General features: G+C 51.8%; 10 protein-coding genes across 10 annotated transcripts; 6 read left to right on the top strand and 4 right to left on the bottom strand.

Annotated features, from left to right (window-relative positions):
- Nucleotides 1–534: 534 nt before the first annotated feature.
- J4E82_003849 (uncharacterized protein) lies at nucleotides 535–6289 on the top strand (the record flags this gene model as incomplete). Its single annotated transcript, XM_051730132.1, has 3 exons — nucleotides 535–1195; nucleotides 1244–5837; nucleotides 5893–6289. 3 exons carry the CDS (start codon nucleotides 535–537, stop codon nucleotides 6287–6289), a joined length of 5652 nt encoding a protein of 1883 aa, XP_051590100.1.
- A 711-nt stretch (nucleotides 6290–7000) lies between these two features.
- On the bottom strand, nucleotides 7001–8854 carry J4E82_003848 (uncharacterized protein; the record flags this gene model as incomplete). The annotated part of the gene is made up of 6 exons (XM_051730131.1): nucleotides 7001–7471; nucleotides 7523–7858; nucleotides 7908–7927; nucleotides 7980–8410; nucleotides 8457–8635; nucleotides 8699–8854. The coding sequence occupies 6 exons, from the start codon at nucleotides 8852–8854 to the stop codon at nucleotides 7001–7003; spliced, it is 1593 nt and encodes a 530-aa protein (XP_051590099.1).
- Nucleotides 8855–9976: 1122 nt separating this feature from the next.
- Nucleotides 9977–11257, top strand: J4E82_003847 (uncharacterized protein; the record flags this gene model as incomplete). The annotated part of the gene is made up of 5 exons (XM_051730130.1): nucleotides 9977–10171; nucleotides 10227–10331; nucleotides 10376–10600; nucleotides 10655–10797; nucleotides 10861–11257. The coding sequence occupies 5 exons, from the start codon at nucleotides 9977–9979 to the stop codon at nucleotides 11255–11257; spliced, it is 1065 nt and encodes a 354-aa protein (XP_051590098.1).
- Nucleotides 11258–11576: 319 nt separating this feature from the next.
- On the top strand, nucleotides 11577–12397 carry J4E82_003846 (uncharacterized protein; the record flags this gene model as incomplete). The annotated part of the gene is made up of 3 exons (XM_051730129.1): nucleotides 11577–11717; nucleotides 11821–11841; nucleotides 11897–12397. The coding sequence occupies 3 exons, from the start codon at nucleotides 11577–11579 to the stop codon at nucleotides 12395–12397; spliced, it is 663 nt and encodes a 220-aa protein (XP_051590097.1).
- Nucleotides 12398–12737: 340 nt separating this feature from the next.
- Nucleotides 12738–13948, bottom strand: J4E82_003845 (uncharacterized protein; the record flags this gene model as incomplete). The annotated part of the gene is made up of 3 exons (XM_051730128.1): nucleotides 12738–12851; nucleotides 12900–13445; nucleotides 13493–13948. 3 exons carry the CDS (start codon nucleotides 13946–13948, stop codon nucleotides 12738–12740), a joined length of 1116 nt encoding a protein of 371 aa, XP_051590096.1.
- Nucleotides 13949–14512: 564 nt separating this feature from the next.
- Nucleotides 14513–15967, top strand: J4E82_003844 (uncharacterized protein; the record flags this gene model as incomplete). Its single annotated transcript, XM_051730127.1, has 4 exons — nucleotides 14513–14519; nucleotides 14566–14691; nucleotides 14742–14779; nucleotides 14834–15967. The coding sequence occupies 4 exons, from the start codon at nucleotides 14513–14515 to the stop codon at nucleotides 15965–15967; spliced, it is 1305 nt and encodes a 434-aa protein (XP_051590095.1).
- A 593-nt stretch (nucleotides 15968–16560) lies between these two features.
- Nucleotides 16561–17652, top strand: J4E82_003843 (uncharacterized protein; the record flags this gene model as incomplete). Its single annotated transcript, XM_051730126.1, has 1 exon — nucleotides 16561–17652. One exon carries the CDS (start codon nucleotides 16561–16563, stop codon nucleotides 17650–17652), a length of 1092 nt encoding a protein of 363 aa, XP_051590094.1.
- Nucleotides 17653–17993: 341 nt separating this feature from the next.
- Nucleotides 17994–19085, top strand: J4E82_003842 (uncharacterized protein; the record flags this gene model as incomplete). The annotated part of the gene is made up of 1 exon (XM_051730125.1): nucleotides 17994–19085. The coding sequence occupies one exon, from the start codon at nucleotides 17994–17996 to the stop codon at nucleotides 19083–19085; it is 1092 nt and encodes a 363-aa protein (XP_051590093.1).
- Nucleotides 19086–19242: 157 nt separating this feature from the next.
- Nucleotides 19243–19821, bottom strand: J4E82_003841 (uncharacterized protein; the record flags this gene model as incomplete). Its single annotated transcript, XM_051730124.1, has 1 exon — nucleotides 19243–19821. One exon carries the CDS (start codon nucleotides 19819–19821, stop codon nucleotides 19243–19245), a length of 579 nt encoding a protein of 192 aa, XP_051590092.1.
- Nucleotides 19822–20590: 769 nt separating this feature from the next.
- J4E82_003840 (uncharacterized protein) lies at nucleotides 20591–21227 on the bottom strand (the record flags this gene model as incomplete). Its single annotated transcript, XM_051730123.1, has 3 exons — nucleotides 20591–20742; nucleotides 20787–20914; nucleotides 20968–21227. 3 exons carry the CDS (start codon nucleotides 21225–21227, stop codon nucleotides 20591–20593), a joined length of 540 nt encoding a protein of 179 aa, XP_051590091.1.
- Nucleotides 21228–22259: the final 1032 nt, after the last annotated feature.

Raw genomic sequence — 22259 nt, 5'->3', positions numbered from 1 at the left:
ACGATACCGTGGAAGACACCTTCCGGAGGGGCATGTCTCCCCACTATCGACCCACCGTCGGCGCCGCCTGGGAAGATCCATGCTACCCAAGTGCGCCAACGCTCGCGACCGGAAAATATCGCAAGAACCATGGTATGCCCTCCACTGACGGCCGGAGCTGCTCCAGCGTCATAATTCACCCTGGTGCGACGGCTGTCGCCCATCCCGTCCTCGAAGCCTGAGGCGCGTGTCTCGTCGTGTCAGCCCAACCCCAAACTTCACACGTCGTCTATAGAGTCTATAGCCGCATCCGAATCCTACACTCTCTCTCGCATCCTTATCATACCCCTGTTTTTCTTTCTCAGGCCCGCAATCTCGCGTGACAGTGGCCCACTACCCAACTCTCCTTTAGCCCGTTCCGTCACAGTTGCCCAGCGCCAACGCAATTCGGCGGTTGCAGCAGTTCCCCCAGCCACATTGCATACAGAGTTTTGATCATCCTCTGGCGCACGTCGCGTTCTGGTCACCTCATGGTCGCATAACCCACCGCCCACCATGGCGTCTGGCTCCAAGGCTAAGGACCAGGACCGTCCAAGTGCCAACGGGCGCATACATTCTGGCCTGGAGAACATCCTGCCAGCAAGCTTCCTCGATATGCAAAAGTGCGCTGGCGACTTCCCCAAGGAGAGCAAGTCGATATCGTCTCCACGCTCTCGGCCGTCTTCTACCCCACTCTCCAGCTTGTCGCGTTCTGTATCGTCCATGACCGACAGCTTCATGCTAGAACACTGGGGTCCCTCTTCTTCAAAGTCCACGCGACCTGAACACGATGGCAGGGACAGCACAGAGGCTCCACCCAAGGAGGAGGACGCGCCTACTGTTATATCCAATTGGGCGCATCTATCCTATATAAAATCCCAGCGGAACACGCTTCGCGCCGAACTCAAGGCTCACCAGGTTGCTGGAGCTGAGGCAAAGCGGTCTGTTTCCTCTTTGCGGCGTCTTGCCTTCCGCATGGCCGTAAATATATCTGTCAAGGAGAAGCAGATTGCAACTACAGCGCGGAACCTGGCCAAGAGTAGGACAAGTAACTACCTGGAGGGCAAAGATGCACAGAAGCGAGTGGAGGAATTGAAGAGGGCGTTGAGAGTTGAAGAAGGACGGAACAAAGAGATCCTTGAGGCATTGGAGAGGGCCTCTATGCTGACGCTCCAATGTAAGTATACTATATCCAGGTACTGTCTTTTGCTGATTAATTGTGCAGATTCGTCTCCCAAATCTGAATCTCAACATCAACCTAGAGGTCTGTTCATCTCACCACCTGCATCTCCGCCGACGCAATCAAGTGTCTTTGACAGTCCTACCCTTGCGCCGAGGACTCCAACGCGAGCGTCTCCCTCGCCATGGCACGATCTAGATCTCGAGCTCACCCCTCGCTTGTCGAGTCCTTCCGAGATACGTACTTCTGACAGTCGCTTAATACGAGCGAAACGCGAATCCGACCAAGCTCTTGCTGCTTGTCGAAGCCGCATTGAGCAGCTACAACGTGAATGTGCAGCAAGCAAGGAAGATGCTGGGCTTCTAGAAGCGACAAGAGAAGGTCTAGAACAAGAGATCCAAAGTCATCAATCCCGCATTGCTGCCTTGGAGCGTTCGAGATCTGCGGTACAAGAAATATTGGAGTCGACCAAGGCGCAACTGAACATTACAGTAGGCTCAGAGGAGAAACTGAAGCAGGATTTGCAGGCTAAATGTGCTGAAATTGCAGATTGGGAGCAGAAGGGTGGGGACATGCAGCACACGATCGAAGCGCTGCAAAAGGAGAAGGTAGATCTGGATGACCGCCTCGGCACACGGAATGCTCAGATTAGGGAACTTGAGATTCGCACAACAACTCTGGAGGAAACACTACATTCTTTGCAGAATAAGGTGGAGATTGCTGATCGCCACGAATCGTCGTTGCAAGACCGTCTCGCAGAAAAGGAAAGCGCACGCCAAGACCTGAGCAAGCGACTTGACCGAGGACTGGAACATATTGCACGTCTAGAGCAGAAGATTACTGAGTACGAAAAGGACGAGGCTGAGCACCTACGTAAAATCGAGATCGGTGGAGGTGTTATCTCTACGCTGCGCGAGCAGCTCCATGATTCGCAAACCACGAGCAAGAACACTGAAGACGCCTTGACGGCTCTAAAGAAGGAAGTGGAGCAGGTCCGAGCCAATTTGCGGGCTGAGAGCGATGCGAGTAAAGGCTTGACTGCAGAGCTTGAGGCTATGCGAACCGAGAAGGCCGATATTTATAATGAATTGCGTGCCACGTCAGAGAACCTTAAGCGAGAGACCGAATCGAAGACCAACCTCCAAACCGAGCTAAGAGATCTGCGTGCCTCTTACGACGCTATCACGAAAGAATTGCAACAAGTTTCCAAGCGCACTCAATCATTGGAGACGTCTAATGCTAGTAACCAGGCCAAGTTAGAGAAACTCCACGACGAAAAGGCATCGCTTGAAGCCGATCTCAAAGATGCCCGACAATTGCTCTTCAGACTCCGCGAAGATGTACGGATGCGAGATGCCGAGCTTGCTGACCTACAGTCTGTCAAGTCGAAGTTGCAACAAAAACTTCAGACGTCAGAAGAGCGAGTGTCGCACCTGGAGCAGGAGTTGAACCAAGTACAAGTGTCAAAGCAAGTAGCTGATGAGCAACATGCAGTCGAGATCCAGAAGAACGCCGAACATCTTCGCGAGTTGGAATCGTCCATGCTCAATCTCCGGTCAGTTCTCGAATCATCACAGAAGCTGGAGGCCTCTTTACGACAAGAGTTGGATAGTGTGCGGAGCTCCAAAAATGCGGTTGAGAATGAGCTCAGTCAAGCACTTCAATCGAAAACAGACCTTGAAGGTCAAATCGACCATATACAGTCAAGACTCACATGGACGGAGAGCGACCGCGACAGCTTGCAGACTAGGATCACTCAACTCGAGGGCGACCTGGACACAAGCGCTCAGGCTAAGAGTCGTCTCGGTGCACAACTATCTGCCACGACAAGTGAATGTGACTCACTGAAGGCTCGCATTTCGGAGCTGGAGATTGCGCTCAAAGATAACCTCGAAGCAAAACTAAAATCTGAAGAAGCGTTAGCAATCGCGCAGCTGGACGGCGAGACTTCTGGAAAGGATTTGATAAACCTTCGTGGACAGCTAGCGGAGGTGAAGGCTACTGGAGACCAAGTGCAGCAGGATTTGCACAACGCCCACAGCTCAAAATCAGATCTCGAAGCTCAGCTCCAGTCAGTGAAAGATCAACTGGCTAAGAATGAGTCTGAGAGTGATGAAGTACGCTTGCAGATGTCAAAGCTTCACAATGAGATAGTAGAACTCCAAAGGTCGAAACGCCAGCTCGGGGATCAATTGTTGGCCGACGAAGCGTCGCGCGAAAAGCTTGACGAAGACTTACAATCTGCACGCTCCCAACTACTAGAGGTTCAAGCCCAGATTCCACAGCTGGAGGCAAGACTAGCATCCAGTGAAGAAGAGCTTGAAGCCATGTGCAGAGCGAAGGCAGTTACCGAGAAGCGACTCGAAGAGACGCAGGCTGCCAACTCAGACCTGGAGAAAGAGCTGGATGCTGCTCGAAAGACCAACGAAGACATCAAGAGTCAATTTGGTAGTATCGTTACCGCCAATGCACAACTGGAGAAGGACATCAGTACAGCTCGTCTTGAGAGAGACGAGGCAGATGCACACAACGCTGAACTCACGTTGAAACTAGGAGATTCGAAGGAAGAGCTGGAAAGCCTTCGAAAGCTTAAGGACGAGGTTGAGAAGAGACTGAACGAAGCATTGACTGTCTCTACAAGCACAGAAGAGAGCCTTTCATCCACTCGCTCCCGTCTTCAAGAGCTCGAGTCGCAGAACTCTTCCATCACTACTGAGCTTACAGAGACAAACGAAGAGCTATCTGTTCTTCGGCAGCTCAAGGATGACGTCGAAAAGAAGTTGGGCGAAACATTGACTGCCTTCGCAAGTACGAAAGAAGGGCTTTCATCGACCCGCTCTCGCCTCCAAGAGCTCGAACACCAGAACTCCTCCGTCGCCGCTGAGCTCACGGAAAAGAACAAAGAGCTAGTCGCCCTTCGTCAGGCTAGAGCCGAGCTCGAAAGCAAGGCAGACGGCGCTGAACAGCATGTTGGGTCTCTTGAAAAAGACCTAACAAATATGCGCCGGCGTCTTCACGAGCTCGAAGCACAAGACTCGGCAATTACTACAGAGAAAGATGAAGAGTTAGGCGTTCTTCGAGAGGCAAAAGCTGAGTTGGAGGCTAAGGTAGTCGACGCCGGAAAGCGTGCTGAATCTCTCCAAGACGATCTAACAAACATGCGCTCGCGGATAGATGAACTTGACTCAAACAGCACTAGCTTAGTCTCCAAGCTGTCAGCTACCAACAAGGAGCTAGAGGATGTCAAATCTGCTTACTCACGACTCGAAGAATCTTCTCAAACAACGTCACATCGAAACGCAGAGCTTGAGGCCGAACTCCAAGCTGCACAGATGCGTCTTGACATTGCTGAGTCGGAAGGACTCAGCTTGGCTTCCAAGTTGTCGGTTAGCAGCAAAGAGCTAGAGAACCTTCGACTGGCTCATGTAAAACTTGAGGAGTCGTCCCAAACAGCGTCACTTCGAAACGGGGTGCTTGAGTCCGAACTGAGAGCTGCCCAGATGCAGCTGACTATTGCTGAGTCGGAAAGCCTAGAAGCTGCCAACAAATTGATCGGAGCCGACAAGGAGCTTGTGTCTCTTCGGGAGTCGAACGCCAAGTTAGATTCCTCTGAGAAGGAATTGCTCGCTCGTCTTACTTCGGCGGAAGAAGAATTGGATACCGCGCGTGAGAAGAATGCACAGCTGGAAGCCTTCCTTGAGCGTGTAGAAGCAGACATGGCTGATGCTCACTCTGCCGTTGAGGATACTGAAAGGCGTTACCATGAGCTCATGGAAGAGTCACAATCAAAGTTGGAAGCTGCAAAGAGTTCGAAGCAGAAATACAAGCGCAGACTGGATGAGAGGAATAACGAACTTGAAATCCTAATCAACGAGAACTCAGATCTCCATCACCAGGTCGGCGACCAGACGCGCCAATTGGGTGCGCTCAAGAAGGGCAAGGAGAAGCTGGTTGAGGAGCTATCGAAGAAGGAGAAGTACATCGGAGAGCTCGGGTCATCTTCAGACAATCGCATAAGATCCCTAAACTCGGCGTACGATGGTTTGAGGAAGAAGTTCGAAGAGCAGCAACAGCAACACCGACAGTTAGACGGTAAACACGACAAGGCTGTTCGCCTCGAGGCCGAGCTAGAGAGGAAGATGACTGAGATTGAAGAGATGCGACATCATCAAGACGAGTATGCGGCTTCATACAATGCATTGGAGAAAGAGGTGCAAAGCTTGCGGGATGATAAGAGGGCGTTTGAGAAACTGGTTGCCACGCTGCAAGAGAAAATCAGACATTTGGACGTCCTAGAGGAGTGGGAGGAGCCGAACGAGCTCAACAGGACTACCTCGCCACGTCACATCACTATCCAGGACGGCCCTTACGATACTGCACCCTCTAGCCCCATCTCTTCTCATGCGAGGAGTTCTATTGGCCACGTTAGCGTGCAGCTTGAAAGGCCACAGACGAGCGCCAGCACCGTCTCCCACGAGGAAGATCTTGACTCGTGGGCGATGCAAGTCGAGAAGATACGCATGCAACGCAATGATGCGGCAGTCCAACTCAAAGGCATGAAGAAGTCGCGACACAACCTCAAGAAAACTCTGAGGGACACCGATGCGCAACTCCACCGGCTAGAGAAGGAAACGAAGACGTGAGTGTCCCATGGAAGGATCACGCAATAGAATGAATGACTAACAAACCTCCAGCAAACGACCCCAGAACCTTCTCCGAAAGAAGAGTCGTCCAATGACTCCTAATCCTCTTATTACTGACCAAGCCCGCACCTCACCCTCCCCGCGCATTGGCTCTTCATCCCCCCAAACACCCACTCGCCAAACCACCTCGAACACATTCTTCTCGCCTCGAACCACTATGAGCGCCAACTCACGGCACAGCACATATATTGCTCCTACCAATCCCGATAAGGGAGCTACACCTTCGACGCCTGAACGTCCCAAGACCAGTCATAGTCTGCGCAACAGGCTGAGCTATCGCCCTACGACTAGTGTTGGTGATGAACATGCGGGCGTGTCGCCTAGGGGGCATGGACACGTGAGAAGGTGGAGTTCTGGATTGCGGAGTTTGTTTCATAAGGATGCGTGATACCTCTGTTTTCGTCTTTGATGTTTTGTTCTTTTTAGTCAATCGTCTCTTTCCACTTCGTGCTCTGCCCATGCTCTTTCTCCATATAGTGTTATTCTTTCCATTGCTGTTGTTTTCGTTGTTCTGCTTCTTGTACACCGGTTATCGTTTCGTCTTTTGGGGTGTTTCTGTGCGTTTGAGATTGGATGGGTCGACTCTCACGGGTCAGGTATTCTGGTTACCAACGGTTCTATGGGAGGTCTCTAGCGTCGCTTTTACATTTGTACAAGAAGTCATGAGGCATTTAGTCATAATCCGTTTCCTTTCTCTCGATCTCATCAACGCCTTCTATCTCGGATGTACTTTAAGCCGACACCAGGGCTAATTCCGATAGCGTATATCTGCCTCGCATAGCCACATTCTAGTTCGCCACTTTTGAGAATCATGGAAAGTCTGATCGCTAGTACTTATTGACGTAAATAACTAAGCGAGCCGTGGAAATGATGAGTATGGCCTGCCACTGGGGTCTTCACCAGCATCTTTGACCCACTAAGCCCAAGCTGTGTAAGACATTGTTTGTTTCTTGGTCCTCTATTGCTGTCTATATGTATCATGTGGAAATAGAAAAGACCACCCTCGCTGAAGCACGACAGCTGCATGGTTCACCTTTCGCCTGACGAACAGATGTCCATCTTGGGCTTTCGCAAACCTTGGAAGCCTGCACCCACAAAACTACAACCCCACTTCAACGATTGGACCGACATATGTCTTCTTGCCTCTGAAAAAGTACCAGGCGATAGCGAAGATTACTGTCCCCCCAAACGTGACAGAACTAAAGTTCATCGATTGTGCATCGACCTCCACAGAACCTGGCCAGAAAGAGAAGAACCACAGTACGAATAGGTACATGCATGCAAACAGATTATTGGCAACACCGAATGCGCCGGGAACCTTCCAAGGCCCCCACTGCAGTGTATCCGGTCCCACCATGGCAGCCTGTGGATTGTGCGGGCTGATGCCTTTGAGACGGCGCCAAAGAAGCAAGGCGCAGACGATGAAGTATGAGGCGTAGAGCCCACCGATGCTGAGGTTGACGATGTTGCTGAAAGCAACGAACGAGCCAAGTGCGATGAAGGATAGAAGTACCGAGATCCCGGCCGTAATCATGATTGTATTAACGGGTATGAGTGTGCGGGGGTTGAGCTGTCAGCGTTAATATAGCCATACTAGAATAGTCAAAAGAGAGGCATTCACCTTGGTAACTTGAGCGGAAAATGGCACGGCATTATCTCTCGCGAATGACCACATCTGTCGAGAAGTGGCGGCCATCAGGCCGACTAGACAGCAGACACCCAGAGTCCACATGATCATAGCCATGGTCGCAGCCCCGGCAGCAGACCCGGTGCCCTTCAAGAAGACGTATAGGTAGGGATACCCAAGCGTCGCTGAAGACTCTAGTACATCATCTAAGTCTCCAAGACAGAAAAGATACGCGATCAACATTGCTAGGCCCAGCGTACCATTCAACAATACACTGATCTGGATGGCTCGCGGTACCACTTTTGACGCATTCTTGACTTCTTCGGCCATCTGTCAGGAATTAGTACGCTGGCAAGCAACCAGCTGAACGACGACTTACGTGGACACATGAATCGACACCTGCAACGGTTAGCACTAAGGCCTAACAAGTCTTACGAAGAACTTCGCTTACCAACAAGTGCGAAGACTGATGATGGTAGTCCAACCATGAAAGAAAGCGCTTGTGTCGACCAACCTCCGGTGTTGACGAATGTGGTGAAGATTGAGGCATCGCTATGAGGAGCAAGATACACAAGTGGTATCAAGATTGCGAAGAAGCCTAGTAAATGCAGTATCAAGATCAGTCCTTCGAAATGTGCGAGGGTTTTGCTTCCAACAGTGTTAATGACGACTGCAAATGCAAGCACGGCCCAACCAAGCAGCATTGCTTGGTACGGCTTTGGCGAGTAAGACGAGTCGCACATCAGAATCGTGCTTTGCAGAATAGTTCCTGCGAGGTATGCCGAAGAAGCGGTGGTGGCCTGCCAGCCGATGAGTGTTACCCATCCAGTGATGTAGCTTGAAAACCTTCTGTACGACGGTGGGGCCAACATGGCGACCCAACTAAGAACGCATCAGCTATGAAGGTCCATAAGATCGGGTCACTTACTGGTACTGCCCACCTGCGGTGGGTGCCATCGAGGACAACTCGGACAAGACCGTATAGATGGAGATGGAACCAATCCATATAAGGATGTAGCCCCAGAAGACACCCGCAGGACCACCATTCAGCAGACTAGGAGTGGAAACTTGGAGTATACCTTCCCAGGTTACCAACACAGTACATGACTGTAATGGTGAAGATGTATAGTCAGTGTATGCCTCTGTTCATCCCATGCACTCAAAACTTACAAAGCCCAATATTTGCATGAAGCCGAAGTTACGCTTCAATGCTGGCTTCTTGCCCAATCGCATAAGGTCCATGTCATCTCGAGTGTAACCATCGTGGCCAGCTTCCTCGACGGCAGAAGCGACTGCTTCAGCCTTCGACCGATTGCCAAGTTCCATGGTTTCAGGTGAAGTATTCTGAGAAACAAACCTACCACAAGAGATAGTAATGAACACTGCAATGAATGCGAAGAAAACAAAATATGATCGCGGCTTCTTAAAGTCGCTGTGATTAGTGGCTTCGCGTTCACACGTCGGTTATGCGAAGATTCATCCAGATTGTTTCGCTAGACGAATCGAGCAGGTTACATGCTGTGCCGCAACTTGTGCCGCATGAGAAGCCGCAGGGTGTCTTGATAACGGAGTTTCCATGATGATTAGATCTTCCGTTCTTGTGCACAACCCACCTATCGACAAAGTGATGTGAAACCTATGTTCGTAATTTTGCTTGCATACCGAGAAGACTCCGAAAAGTCGTTCACACATGTAGTGTACTGCGTGAGCTGTCGTAGACTTCCCTACTCCCTCCAGCTCAACAATATAACCCCCACCTCAATGCGACGATCTTGACTCAATACGCATCCTGCGGGATTCGGGTGGAATTGGCCCTAGATACCGCGGACGCTACCGTCCCGAGCGGTACCTAGTGTTGGCTGCGCCCAGAGTAGCCGCTATGGTCGTACAAAGATCCCATCCTCTTCACCAGAAGCCTCGTGCCGCCGCCTGCCGTCTTGCTTCGTGACCGCAAGTCGTGAAGGTGTCCGTGTCCTCTGATTTCCGTCTGATTGGTGCTCCAAGGTGACACATCTGCACGAATGAGGCGTAGGCATCTTAAGCGACCTATGACACCGTGCCAAGCATATGATATGCTTGTCACGAACGCGCAAGCTTGTCCGTATGCTAAGAACAGACAGATAACCCCCCTTACGTACTCGACATCCTGCCTGTTGCCCAGTCATGCAGGTTTACAAAAGAAGTCGGAAGATTCGCCTACATCCGTGGGGGTGATGCCAGTTGTGTGGACATAGGAACGCCTCTATGGAAGAGTGACATGAGATGCGAGCAGGATCATGTTATGGCACTGGCATCATCCGTGGGCACCATGTGATTTGGGAATGTTAGAATGAGGCACAGAGATAACGGCAACAGGGAGTTGTCCCCTATGTGCTGAACTATATTCAGATATCGCGCTGCTCCAACAAGCAGACCATCAGTGCCACCGCTGGAATCAGCATTTTCAGCATGTTCTCCAAGCGCAAAGCTATGGACGCTGGAAAACGTCCTGCAATCCACGAAGGCCATGCGGCGCCGTTGATTCAGATTCTGGCATGGCTCTTTCTCGTCTTCTCGATATTAGCTGTTACAGCGCAGTTTGCCACCAAGAAAGCTATGGCTCGGCGATTTGTACGAGCTGACTTCGTACTGTTAGCCGCTTTGGTAAGTGTTTGAGAAGAAGGGCCACAAGTGTTCATACTGACAGACGCCATCACAGGTCCTGTCCGTAGGACAGGCAGCTACGCTTCTTAGTCCTGCTGGTCAGCCTATCGGGAATCTACAGGCTGGTCTCTCACCAGATCAGATCGATGGAGCTTGGAAGGTGAATAATGTGAAGTCATTAGATCGCACCACTGACAATTTTAGGCTTTGTTCAGCAGCGAGATATTGAGCGTGCTTACCATTGTTGCCGCCAAAGGCTCACTGCTCGTCTCTCTTGGATCAGTGACACCGGTCGCTGGACACCAGATGATGATGCGCGCAACGGGCATTCTGACGCTACTATGGGGACTGAGTGCTATCTTTCTCTTCGCCTTCCAGTGTCCATCGCCACAGCGATGGGATATTACGAACCCAAAGTGTATGGATATCGTGAGTTAGACCGGTAGTTCTGTATAGCTCGTATCCCGAATTAACTCACTCCAGCGCGCCATACGAACGTACAATGCTGTCATGAGTATCGCGACCGACCTTGCGCTCGCGATCGTGCCTACATTGATGGTGTTGCCCTTACAAATCACATCGGAGAAACGCCTGACACTCGTCACTGGCTTTTGGTCACGCATAGTGTAAGCCACATCCCCGTTGCATCCTTTTACCACCGAGCTTGCGCTGACATGGAAGTCTCGTAGTGTCGTATTCGCCTCCGCTGCTCAGATCGGATACATCCGTAGCCTACCCCAACAAAGCGACCTTCTTCACTCGATCTGGCGCATCGTCGTATGCGGACAAGTAGCTCAAGTCGCTAGCATCATGACCACAACGATCCCCTTCCTGAAACCTTTTATGATGAGCCTCGACTCGGGCCTCTGGAGCGCCAACCATGCTGGTGTTGCTACTACGTCAAGCTATGCATCTGCAGTTCGTACAGGCCATTTGTCGAGCTATGTCAAGATTGCCAGTCAACAGAGTCGAGATCCATCGATCGTGAAAGGAGACAAGGATATCGATATCTGGGTACGCAAGGAAATAGTGGTAAAGAGAGAACCGAGTATCGAGCTGCGAGATATCGGAGGGATTGGAAGATAACTACGAAAGAAGGGTCTCTTTTGTTACGGTACCTTCAACTATTCATTGCGAGCAGGTTTAGTGTCCCATTATCTCAGAAAGTTCGTTGGACTCCAAATCATCTTGCTGTATGTTTTTGGTGTGAATCTCTCATTCACCTTCACTCCCACGCAGCACGCTTAGACGTCCCGCGTAGTCCACCTGACTCTTTCCTCATCGAGAGCAGTGACGTAGCGTCAACAACGCGCTCTCACCTCGCAAGCCAAAAACTCTTTCCACGACTATACCTCCCACCTTCCTTCTCTAACCATACCACCTCAACCAATACCCGAACGTCACCATGAGGCTCAACGCCATCATCCTCGTTACTGGTCTTCTAGCTTTTGCAAACGCTGATCTAGTCGCCCGCAAGGACATTGATTACAACAAAGGCGCTCCCGAGTCACACGGCGTTATTGGCAAGGCTGGTGACGACGCATGCGTAGCACTGGGCTGTGACGCCAGCTTGCCAGCTTGCCTCGAGCAGTGCGCGCCAGGATTGCATTGCGAAGATTATTGCGCGTGTTACTTGCACTCTAACCCAGAATCGATCTGTCGTCAACAGGGTATGTGAACAGCAAAAGGCTTTTGACGCTTCCAATTATGCTAACAGTAAGACAGGATGCGTCAAGGCTCCTCAAGACTGCGACAAGTGGGAGCTTACTGAACGTGACACAGCATCTGCTGGTTCCGCGATTGCCGATTCAGATAGCATTGCTGTGGGCGACCAACAGTCTCCTCCGATCGACCATTGTCAAGTCTGCCGGGCCGCTGTCTACACGTGCCAACAGAACTGCCGCGGTGACAAGGCTTGCGAAACAACATGTAGTTGTCCCGTCACCGACCAGGATAGCTGTCACAAGTGCTCGACTACCACCTGTTCTACCACTGCTCAAGCAGCAGACACCAATGACCCCGAGTCACCCCCAATTGACCATTGCCAAGTCTGCCGGTCCGCCATCTACGCCTGTCAACAAAACTGCAATGGTGACCAGGCATGCAAGACAGGGTGCCTATGCCCCAGCACTGAGCGGGAAAGCTGCGGCAAGTGCCAGTCCTTCAATTGTCCGAGCTCTTAGAGTCAAGCGGCCGTTGATGTTCCTTCGTTATGGGCGGCCATAGGGGCACCTCGTTTAGAGTGGGAAGCTCAACTGAAACGAGGCACATCGATGTCCAGTAGAAGTGATCCTGTAGGAGGGAGTGTGTACATCCTCATAGGCCCAATATTGGATGGTAAATTTCTTTCAGACGTTGTTTCCATCTTTTACACGTGTATGATGAGTGCCCAGCCGGGTATATGTGCATTCGCTCTTGGACGATCTAACGGCATGTGGCGGCATCGCGGTGAGGCTAATTCGTATCGATGCGTGGGCAGACTGCATTGCAGGCATAGGCCGCGTCTTGAAATGTCTGATTAAGCTTTGCCAATGTTGCCTTAGCGCAACATGCGAAGCACTTGTGTTCATAGGGGCTTCCGGGCATAGACAACGGTTCCAGGTAAGTATGCGTGAGCGCGGTAGCTCTTCAGCTCCTTGCGCATCTGCGCTAGATGCACTTGTGCTCGTGCGACGGACCACTAGAGTTGTTCAGTAATGCCCACTATAAGCTTGTCATTAATACTCACACCTCCGACCTGTGTCAACAATCGCAGCATGAAGCCTTCGACCCCGTCCATCAACCGCAACTGGTTCCATCGTCCGATATTCTTGAGATCCTTATCCTTTGGCCAGCCGTTCATAGGCCATTTATACTCCATGACCGTCACATCCACAAAACCGGCCTGTTTGATCCTCTCGGCACTCTCTTCCCATATGGTAAAGGTCTTGCCGAAACGATCGCCCATCTCAACAACAACTTGCCCCCATGTATGGTAGAAGTGATCTGGGCCCATTGTGTCATCGTCGGATATAGGGCACACTGAGTGCTCGACGATCTCTATCCAGCCACCAGGTTTGGTGTGTCGGTAGGCTTGCTGGAAAAAGAAGTCCCAGTCTGGTATGCAACCGAAGAGTTCGCGAATGTGTATGAAGTCGAAGTGGTTCGGCGGAAATGTCCACTCGAGCGAGACATCGTCGATTTCAAAGTGACAGTTGGGTGGAACCCATTCGGGTTGTATGGGAGAAAGGTCGGTACCGGTCACAATCGCAGAAGGATATTGGTCTGCCATGTCCTGAGACTGTCAGTATGAAGCAATACTGTAAGCGAGGTATGCCCTACAATCGCCCATATGCCAGTACCTGTGCCGCAGTCTAGTATTGTCTGTGGGTTTTGTAGAGGCGCAAGATGCAATTTCTGGTCAAGCGTCAAGAGATACATGTGGTGAGCAAAGTCCAATATCTCCTTGGCGAGCTCATCGTTCGGTCCCCAGTATGCGCCGTCTCGGTACGCGTGGTACTGCCGTCCATTCTCAATACGATGGTTAAGAATGGATGACGCGAGCGAATTCGTCTCGTCGCCAAGGAGACTTCCGCTGTCGAAGGCTGAGTCTGAAGAAAAGCCAGCCTCGTCGTCGTTGTTGGGTGGTGAGGGCTCCGAATCCGTCGACAAATGGTGGTGTTCAGGGGCTGGTTGTTGTGGGTATGGCGACGTCGAGCCGTCGCCGAGATGTATGGCACTATCTTGATGATGCATGCCGATGCCCTCGGATGGCTTTTGCGACGACGAAGATGCCATGGCTGCGCGATTCGCGGGTGAGGTATGGTGGTGTGGAGAATCAAGGCCTCAAAGCCCGGAAACCAACAGGTTACATATTGGTGACTCTGGTGCCGATGTACTGGGAATTTGCTGGTGCTGACTCTGGTCCCTCTTTGGTGGCTTTGTCAATGGGCGAGGGGTCTCTGAGAAAGTGGAGCTGTGCAGCGATGGCGTCGCCGCCGCGTCCGCGCAGCATCCCCGAGCAGATCAAGCGGATCGGTCTGCTCCTCCGGCTGCTGCTATTCGTGCGTGCGCTTCCACAACGCGCGCCAAAAGCATCGTTGATGCATCGCATGCACGTCAGTTGAGCGGTTCAGGGTAAGCGAGATCATTGCTTCTCTTTGCCGATGTTGCACGAACAATTTGGGCTCAGGAGGCAGCAAGTCGATATTAAACATAACAACTACCTCCAGAAGCTGTATGTAGGTGTATACGTCCCGTATCAGATGGGTTGAATGTCGTGGTGAACGACGTGATGGGGCGACATTCAGCTCACCGTTCATGTCCTATTCGGCCCGTTCTGGGCCGCAGCGTGAGTTAAAGATGGTGGGTGGGCCGAGCGGCCTTCCACTGTGGAGACTCGAACTTAGTTGTAGAGAATGCGAAGAACAGGTTGAGAGATGACCCAAACATCGCTGATCTCTGGCTATTTGCTATGGAAAAACCAACTGCCGACGGCGAAGCGCGTGCGGCGCAGTTGCCCATTCTCGTAATTGGCTCTGGTAAGCGACGCGTACGCCGCATACCTGCGCATGGTCTCACTCATTCGCAGGAACCTCTGGACTCGCACTCGCTCAAGGCCTTCGCAAAGTACGTACTCGTCTGTGTAACGTAACGTAGATAGTAGCCTTATTGGAGAACCAGGCGAATATTCCGTGTATCGTCTTCGAGAAGAATGGCGCAAAGCATGGCGAGCGCGACTGGAACATGGGCCTTCATTGGGGCGCACCAGCATTGAAAAGCCTCATGCCAGACGGCTGGTGGGATCGCATCCAGAGCGTTTCCGTCGACCCGAACGTGCCCACAAAGGAGCAGGATACGCTGAAGTGGCTGCGAGGCGACACCGGAGATCTGGTCGCAGCCATTACCTTCGGGCCTTTCTACCGCCTACGAAGGAGCAAGTTGCGCGACATGTTAATGCAAGGCCTTGACATACAGTTCGACAAGCGCTTACAAGACGTCTCATATGCAAACGACAATCAGTCAGTCACAGTACATTTCACCGATGGCACAACGGCAACTGGAAGCATGTTGGTAGGTGCCGATGGAGCTCGCTCTTCGACCAGACAGATCCTATTGGGTCGCGAATTGGGTGCCATCAACCACATACCATATGCTGCCACTTTTGTTCAGTGTAAGTTTACCGTGGAACAAGCTCTCTTCTTGAGGTCTTTTCACCCGCTGTACCTAGCATGCGCGCATCCCAATAACAACTTCGCCTTCTTTGGCATGCATGACGCACCGGATGCAGATGATCCGTCGTCCTGGACGTTCTTCTACTATATCTCGTGGAAAAGTAGTTTGGAAGAGCAGGAGGCGACCAAGAATTGGACTGGTGCTCAGCGACTGGCACAACAGAAGGAATTCGCCAAAGAGTTCTGCGACCCGTGGAGGAGTGCGCTTGAGTGGACACCAGATGGCACCCCCGTGTGGTATCTGGGGCTCAGTGACTGGGACCCCGGAATGGAAGGCCATCGTTGGGATAACCACCACGGCTTAGTTACCATGGTTGGCGACGCTGTCCATCCAATGACCTACCAAAGAGGGCAAGGCCTCAATCACTCGGTCACGGACGCTGGAAAGCTGCATGAAGCCATCACTAAGATTCAAGCTGGAGAGGATAGAAAAGCTGCGATAGATGCATTTGAAGAGGAGATGATCAGGCGTGGGGGTGGAGAGGTTAGAGACGGTACGGCGAATACAATGATGCTTCATGATTGGGAACGCGTGAGGCAAAGTCCTCTTTTCACAAAGGGTATGAAAAAGGTCGATGCTTAGCAGAGGACAGCTTCGGTATGCTCTTTCCTTCAACCCACGCTCTCTGTCGGTCATACGAACAAACAATATCATGCATGACCTTTTATTAGCCTCATCCCAAATCCCTGGTCTATCGTTATTGCGATTGATGCAGCTATGTGATTAACAACGCCCTGTCGATACCTGGGTATACATATGCATTACGGTGCTGTGCTGACTGTTGGTTTCGCATTAGCGGCAATTTGGGCATTCAGTACTCACGATTACCAGCATCACGTATAACACCAACACTTCTTTACCACTCTAACATCCTGCGATGATTTCATGTCGCGATGCTCAATTCACTGCAGTCTTTTGTGATGTTGTTGGTGCTGTCTCTGGTGAATTATGGACCCCTCATCTGGCGTTCAGAGATGCCTCGGATAACATTGTCCAAACAACATGACGTCGGCCATCCTCGGTCCTGGCCACAACGCGATTCCAAGTCAACGCTTGACATATACCATCTTTACAGCCTTTGCAGCTGACAGTGCGACGCGTTGCTTCATCACTCCTAACATAGCTCGACCAATCTTACCTCGCTTTCAAGTTCCGAAGGCCTCAGCATATCAGCGATGACTTCCCCTTCCGAGTTCCATGGTTGGCTAGGCCACGATAAGAATGCCGCGCAGGGCAACATGACCTGGTCATCCTTCAAACCCAAGCCGTTCAACGACATAGACATCGATATCAAAGTCTCCCATTGTGGTATCTGCGGCACCGACATACACACTCTGCGATCTGGCTGGGGTGCGACACACTATCCCGTATGCGTCGGTCACGAAATTGTAGGAAATGTTGTGCGAGTTGGAGACAAAGTGAAGAACCTGAACTTGGGCGACAGGGTTGGCGTAGGCGCGCAAGCTTTCAGTTGCTTGAAGGACGACTGCGAGGAATGTAGCGCAGGCATCGAACAGCATTGTACCAAGATGGTTGGCACATACAACGCCAAGTACCCGGATGGAAGCTGGAGCATGGGTGGATATGCAGACTATGTTCGCGTCCCAGCGCATTTCGCCATTAGGATACCAGCTGGGATAAAGAGCGAAGATGCAGCGCCCATGATGTGCGGCGGCATTACAGTCTATGCGCCGCTGAAGAACAACGGCGCAGGCCCTGGGAAAAAGGTGGGAATTGTAGGCCTAGGAGGCTTGGGACATTTTGGCGTCTTGTTTGCGAAAGCTTTAGGCTGCGAAAAGGTCGTAGCGATAAGCCGACGAAGGAACAAAGTCGACGATGCAAAGGCCATGGGCGCAACAGACTATATTGCCACGTCTGAAGACGAGAAGTGGGCGCGCAATCATAGCCGGACCCTAGACCTTATCATTAGTACGGTATCCTCTCCAGACATGCCTCTTGAGTCATACCTTCGCCTCCTTCGCACGGGTGGATCCTTCATACAAGTCGGCGCGCCCGAGGACAAACTCCCTCAAATCGCTGCATTTGGTCTCATTGGTAAAGGATGCAAGATTGGAGGTAGCCAGATCGGCAGCCCCAAAGAGATAGAGGAGATGTTAAAATTCGCTGCTGACAAGGGGGTTAAGCCATGGGTGCAAAAGCGCAACATGAAGGACGCGAATAAGAGTGTGGTTGACATGGAGGAGGGACATGCGCGTTATCGTTATGTTCTTGTAAATGCCGATCATGGAGACAGGGCGAAGATGTGAGCGTATTAGGGTTGTCACGTCATCTAGGCGAGCATATACCATCCACGAATCAAGCCACCACATCAACTCTACTATCGACTTGCTCAAACACAAATCTTACCAGACGATCCGAGATTTCTGACGCTGGCGTTTGCTTCACAAACCTACACTGTCTCGGAGATCCTCGTCTTCTTCGCAAGTCCTCTTGTAATGTCTTACACCACACAGGTTGATTCACGATGCGCGTCAAGCCAGTGCTGTACTACCACCATTGCCTCATTGTGCACGCAGTGAAAGTGATTCCGCATTGCTTGGGTCATGCGTGAGACGAATCTCCTCCGCTGCCTCAAACCGTTACCCCAATGCCTTCGTTCTCACTGGCTCAGATCTCAGGGCCACCCAAGGTTCCACGTCTGCGCGAACCAAACGGGTTGAGTCGCACAGTAAAAGCTTGCGCAACACTCTTCACGTCGTTCATCTGGGCTCCAATTATGTCTTGGTTTACGAAGAAAGCACCCAAGGCGCTTATCATTGGCATGCACCTAACGCGCGATGAGGTCCAAATCCTCATACAAGCCTGCCAAGAGCTCGAAGGCTCTATGACCCGTCAGAAAGAAGAGATGGAAGCCTTCACAAAGACCAAAGGAAGCGATCATGCGCGCCGCGCCATGAAGTCGATTCTAGAGCGTCACCACCGTATCTACGACCGACTCGATAACCTCACCCTTCGCCTACGCAATAACCACTCGAAAGGGTCATTCAGGGTAGAACTCGAAGAACTCGCAAGGATTATGGCGCGCCAGCGGTCACTCTGGGCTGAGCACTCAGGACGGTTGGACCTGGGCTGGAAAGTCGTCTCAGAGCGATACTGGCCACTGATAGCTGATAGCTATGCGATCCTCTTCGATATTCTCAGTAGCTTCAAACAAATCCTCAACAGCAGTTTGCTAGACGACGCACTCTGGTCTGACGAGGCGATGAAGCGAAACCGTCGCATTTGCCCCAAGTCCCTGAAATCGGCACTCAAGGGCTCTTCCCTTGGCAAGCCAAAGTCAAAGGACAAACATGTCGTTTTCGAAGAGACATACCATTCGCGCATTTTTAGCCAAAAAGATGCGCCTAAGGAGGTGAGCGAGGCGCATGCGAATGCTGAATGGCAAGAGTATGGGCGCGGCACTGATTTCGTGGGGAAGCTTGCCAGTGACGGAAAACGTTCGGCGAAGCATTATCAGACCAGGGTGCATAAGAAGAAGACAGACACGCGAATTGCGGTGCCTTATCGGGGGTCAATAAGGAGGGCCGAGATTAGCGATAGAGAGAAGCGACAGGAAGAACAGAGGAGAGAAATACGACCGGTATTTGAGCGACCGAAAGTAGAGACGGGGCGAAGAATGACAGGAACCAGGATGTTCTTTGACAATTTGCAGGAGACGAGAATGTTTGTCCCACTTTGAAGAGCGAGACACTGTTGGCGAAGATTGAGAGCGGGATCTGAGGATGAGATAGGCGTCGATGGATTTCTTTGACATGGAAGTAGACATTTAAGCTAGTGATTAAACCTCAGCGATGAAGCAATGTACCAGTACCGATGTCCCATCCTCATCAGATCACCTACTCCAGATCGGTCCAGTCATCCTTTCTACGGAGCGCCTTTCCAAGTTCCTTGATTGCATCACCCAGCGGCTTCTTGATTTGCCGTTGATACACCGCCACGACATCCCGTACACCCTGAACATCTACCATCCCGTTCTCCCGTCTCCCATCTACCATTACCTTATTCAATTCCGTGAACGCTTCAAGAAGAACCTGCACCGGCCCTTGAGCATTTCCAAACCGCTCTAATACCTTGATACCATTTTGAAGGACGAACTGACCACGCGTGGTGAATTCGTTAACTATCTCTCTACGCTTCTTCTGAGACGCAACACCCATGTCGTGGAAGCTCTCGATCTGAGCATCAATATCAGATTCGAGTTGCTTTAGCGTCCCCAAAGTCTGTTCAGTGTCTTTGCGTGTTAGGACGGTACTGTAGATACGAGATACCTGACGAGCGCGCCTAAGCTCTTGTTGCAAACGACGCTTCCTGGAGGCTTCGGTTTCGAGCTCGTTGTCGGATTCAGGTGGTGTAGAGTCCTGGACAGCGGCAGAGAAGCGACCGTGACCGAGCAGAAAGGAAGTAAAGCCTGGCATGTTGGACTGTTGCGAGGTTGATTTGGTTTATGTGATGGTTGAAGAAGTTCGGTACTTGTGGTGGTGATGATAAAAGTGAACGGTGACGACAAAATGTTCTGTGCTGTTGAAAGGTGGTAGAGATATAGGCACCAAGCTTCAAGATGCTGCAATATCTGGTCTTTAATTTAGTAGTAGGGATCTTACATGGCGCACAAAACACGCCTGCCCTCAAGTCACAGGGGCGGGCTTCTGTATTCACAGGGGAGTTTGCTAGAACCTGCACAATTACATCAATGGAGTTGCAATCACGTTTGTTTCACTAGCAGCACAGAATTCGCGTAGACAAGTGAGAACGTACAGTGCGTGCAGAAACATTCTTGTCCTTCCACGACGGATGGAACGCTTGTAATATTATGAATACCCACAAGTAGCAAAACAATGCGTCATGACAAGTGTTGCAAGTGTTCGCCGACCGATTTCGATCAGACCCAACAGTCTAGTGGTAGTGTTCCATACTTGCCTTTTCAAAGCAACTCCAGACTTTTGCTGCGAAGCCAAGCCGAACAAGGTTTCAGATCAAATGCCGATGTTTCCCGAACCAGCATGCTTGTTGTGCTTCGTCGAGGTGGGAGTAGAGCAATTTAGACAAAGTCATCCGCGGGCAAAGGTGTACCAATCTGAGTGCGGTCGCAGGTCGCTTTCACCGTATCATCCAAACGGTCCAGGTAGTGATCCAAAGTCCCATTGGGGTACTATCGAAGGCGATCCTCTGTCCGAGAAGTCAGCTTCAAAGGCCTGTAACCATCTTGTTAATCTTTTCCAACTCACGCATTTTGTTCAGCTCGTCCAGAATCAACTGGAGCTCTTCCTCGTCCATGTTCAGCGAGGGAATGAGCGTGGTGGCTTCCTCGGCGGTATCCGGAGTCAGCGTTCCTAACACTGTTGTCAGTACAGCGCTTCCTCTCTTCTGGCTCATGTATTACCCAGCAGCGCCTTCTCGACAACGGAGATCTCGGGGTGGGCATCGAAGAGGGCAGCAATGGAGTGCAGACTGTCTTCTTCCTTGTATCGGGCGAAGTTGTCGAGGTAATCGAGAAACTGCGTGATGGTTCTGCTGCAGTCAGCACCGGCCTTTGACCCTGCAGCTTGTGCGCAACGACTCACATGCTGTCGTTGTATATCCTGTCGCGCAGCGGATTGTTCTCGGGGTCCTTCTTCTTTCGTGCCTCGTGGACGGCTGTGACGACGGCGCGCGCTTCGGAGACGGACAGCGCATGGACATCTTCAAAATCGCCCAGCTTGATCTCAGAGCCCATCTCCTCCTCTTGCTGCACCGGGGGCTTTGGGCGAGAGACTAGCCTTGGGGCCTTAAACACAGGCGGCTCCTGCCTCTGGGTCGGCGCATTTTCCGACTCTCCTTCCATGGTGAAGGTCGGCAGTGAGTGGTATGACGCGGTTGGGGTGAGTGGTTTAGAGGTCTTTGTTTTGGATGCAACGGGTTATGGCGGCCCGGGTGGTGAGTGAGCTCGGTCCTGCTAGTGAAAGCGACGAAGCTGGCGTATGCGTGAGGGTGAGGGACGGTTCTGGCAGTAGCGACGGGCGTACCTTGCAGTCGCGAGCAACAGGCTGGACTGGGTGGAAGTCGCGACTGTCGAGATCTCGAACGCCAAGGCCCAAGGACGCTAGCATGTCAGCCATGAACCTTGAAACAGGCGGCTTGAACAGCCTTCCCCGCTGACTTCCATCGGGTGCCTAATGCTCAAGGAATAGCCTGCCATGTGCCGAGGATGCTGTGGGAAATAACTCGTGTGTGCGTGTGTGCGTGCAGACGACGTAGTGCATTTTGTGAAGGCTGCGTGCGTATCGCGTATGGCTAGCTGTATACGCAGCCGAGGACAGAACAGGTGCATAACATGCCATCTAATGCCGGCTTTCTTCAAGGCTAAACTAAGCTCAAGGGGTCGATGCTGCTGCCGGGCATGCTCATGTGCATCGCAATCAGCTTTTCACCAAAGCGGCTTAGCCCGTTCACCGACATGCGTCCACTCCTCGAACATTGACCACAGCCGCAGTGACACAGGAACAACCACCAGCCTCACACCACACGACGCCTCCTGTGAATCTTCCGCCAAGCACACAGTGGTTGCGCTTCTTCGAGTTGCATGTTCGTTGTCGTTCAATCCCTCTACTTGCCCTACCCGCCCTGACCGCGTTTCATCCACCGCTCAGGGTCCTCGTCCTATGCCCCCCATAGCACGTCGGGCCTAATTCACCACCACGCCTCCCTCCTCCGCGGCGGCCGCATGCCGAACGAGTTGCTTTTGCGCCCATTGTACATAGCATCCCTTACATCCACCACACCCGACCGAGCCAGCAGCTGCGCATCCAGACACAGAGCGCGCTCGCCAACGCACCGCCGCCGCCCTTCGACCCTTGGCCACCTGCCCGGATAGATC

Source organism: Alternaria postmessia (assembly GCF_024291825.1).
Source record: "Alternaria postmessia strain BMP 2775 chromosome Unknown scaffold_17, whole genome shotgun sequence".
Classification (NCBI taxonomy): Eukaryota; Fungi; Ascomycota; class Dothideomycetes; order Pleosporales; family Pleosporaceae; genus Alternaria; species Alternaria postmessia.
Note: the sequence above shows the minus strand (reverse complement) of the source record. Positions and strands in the feature narration are given on the sequence as shown.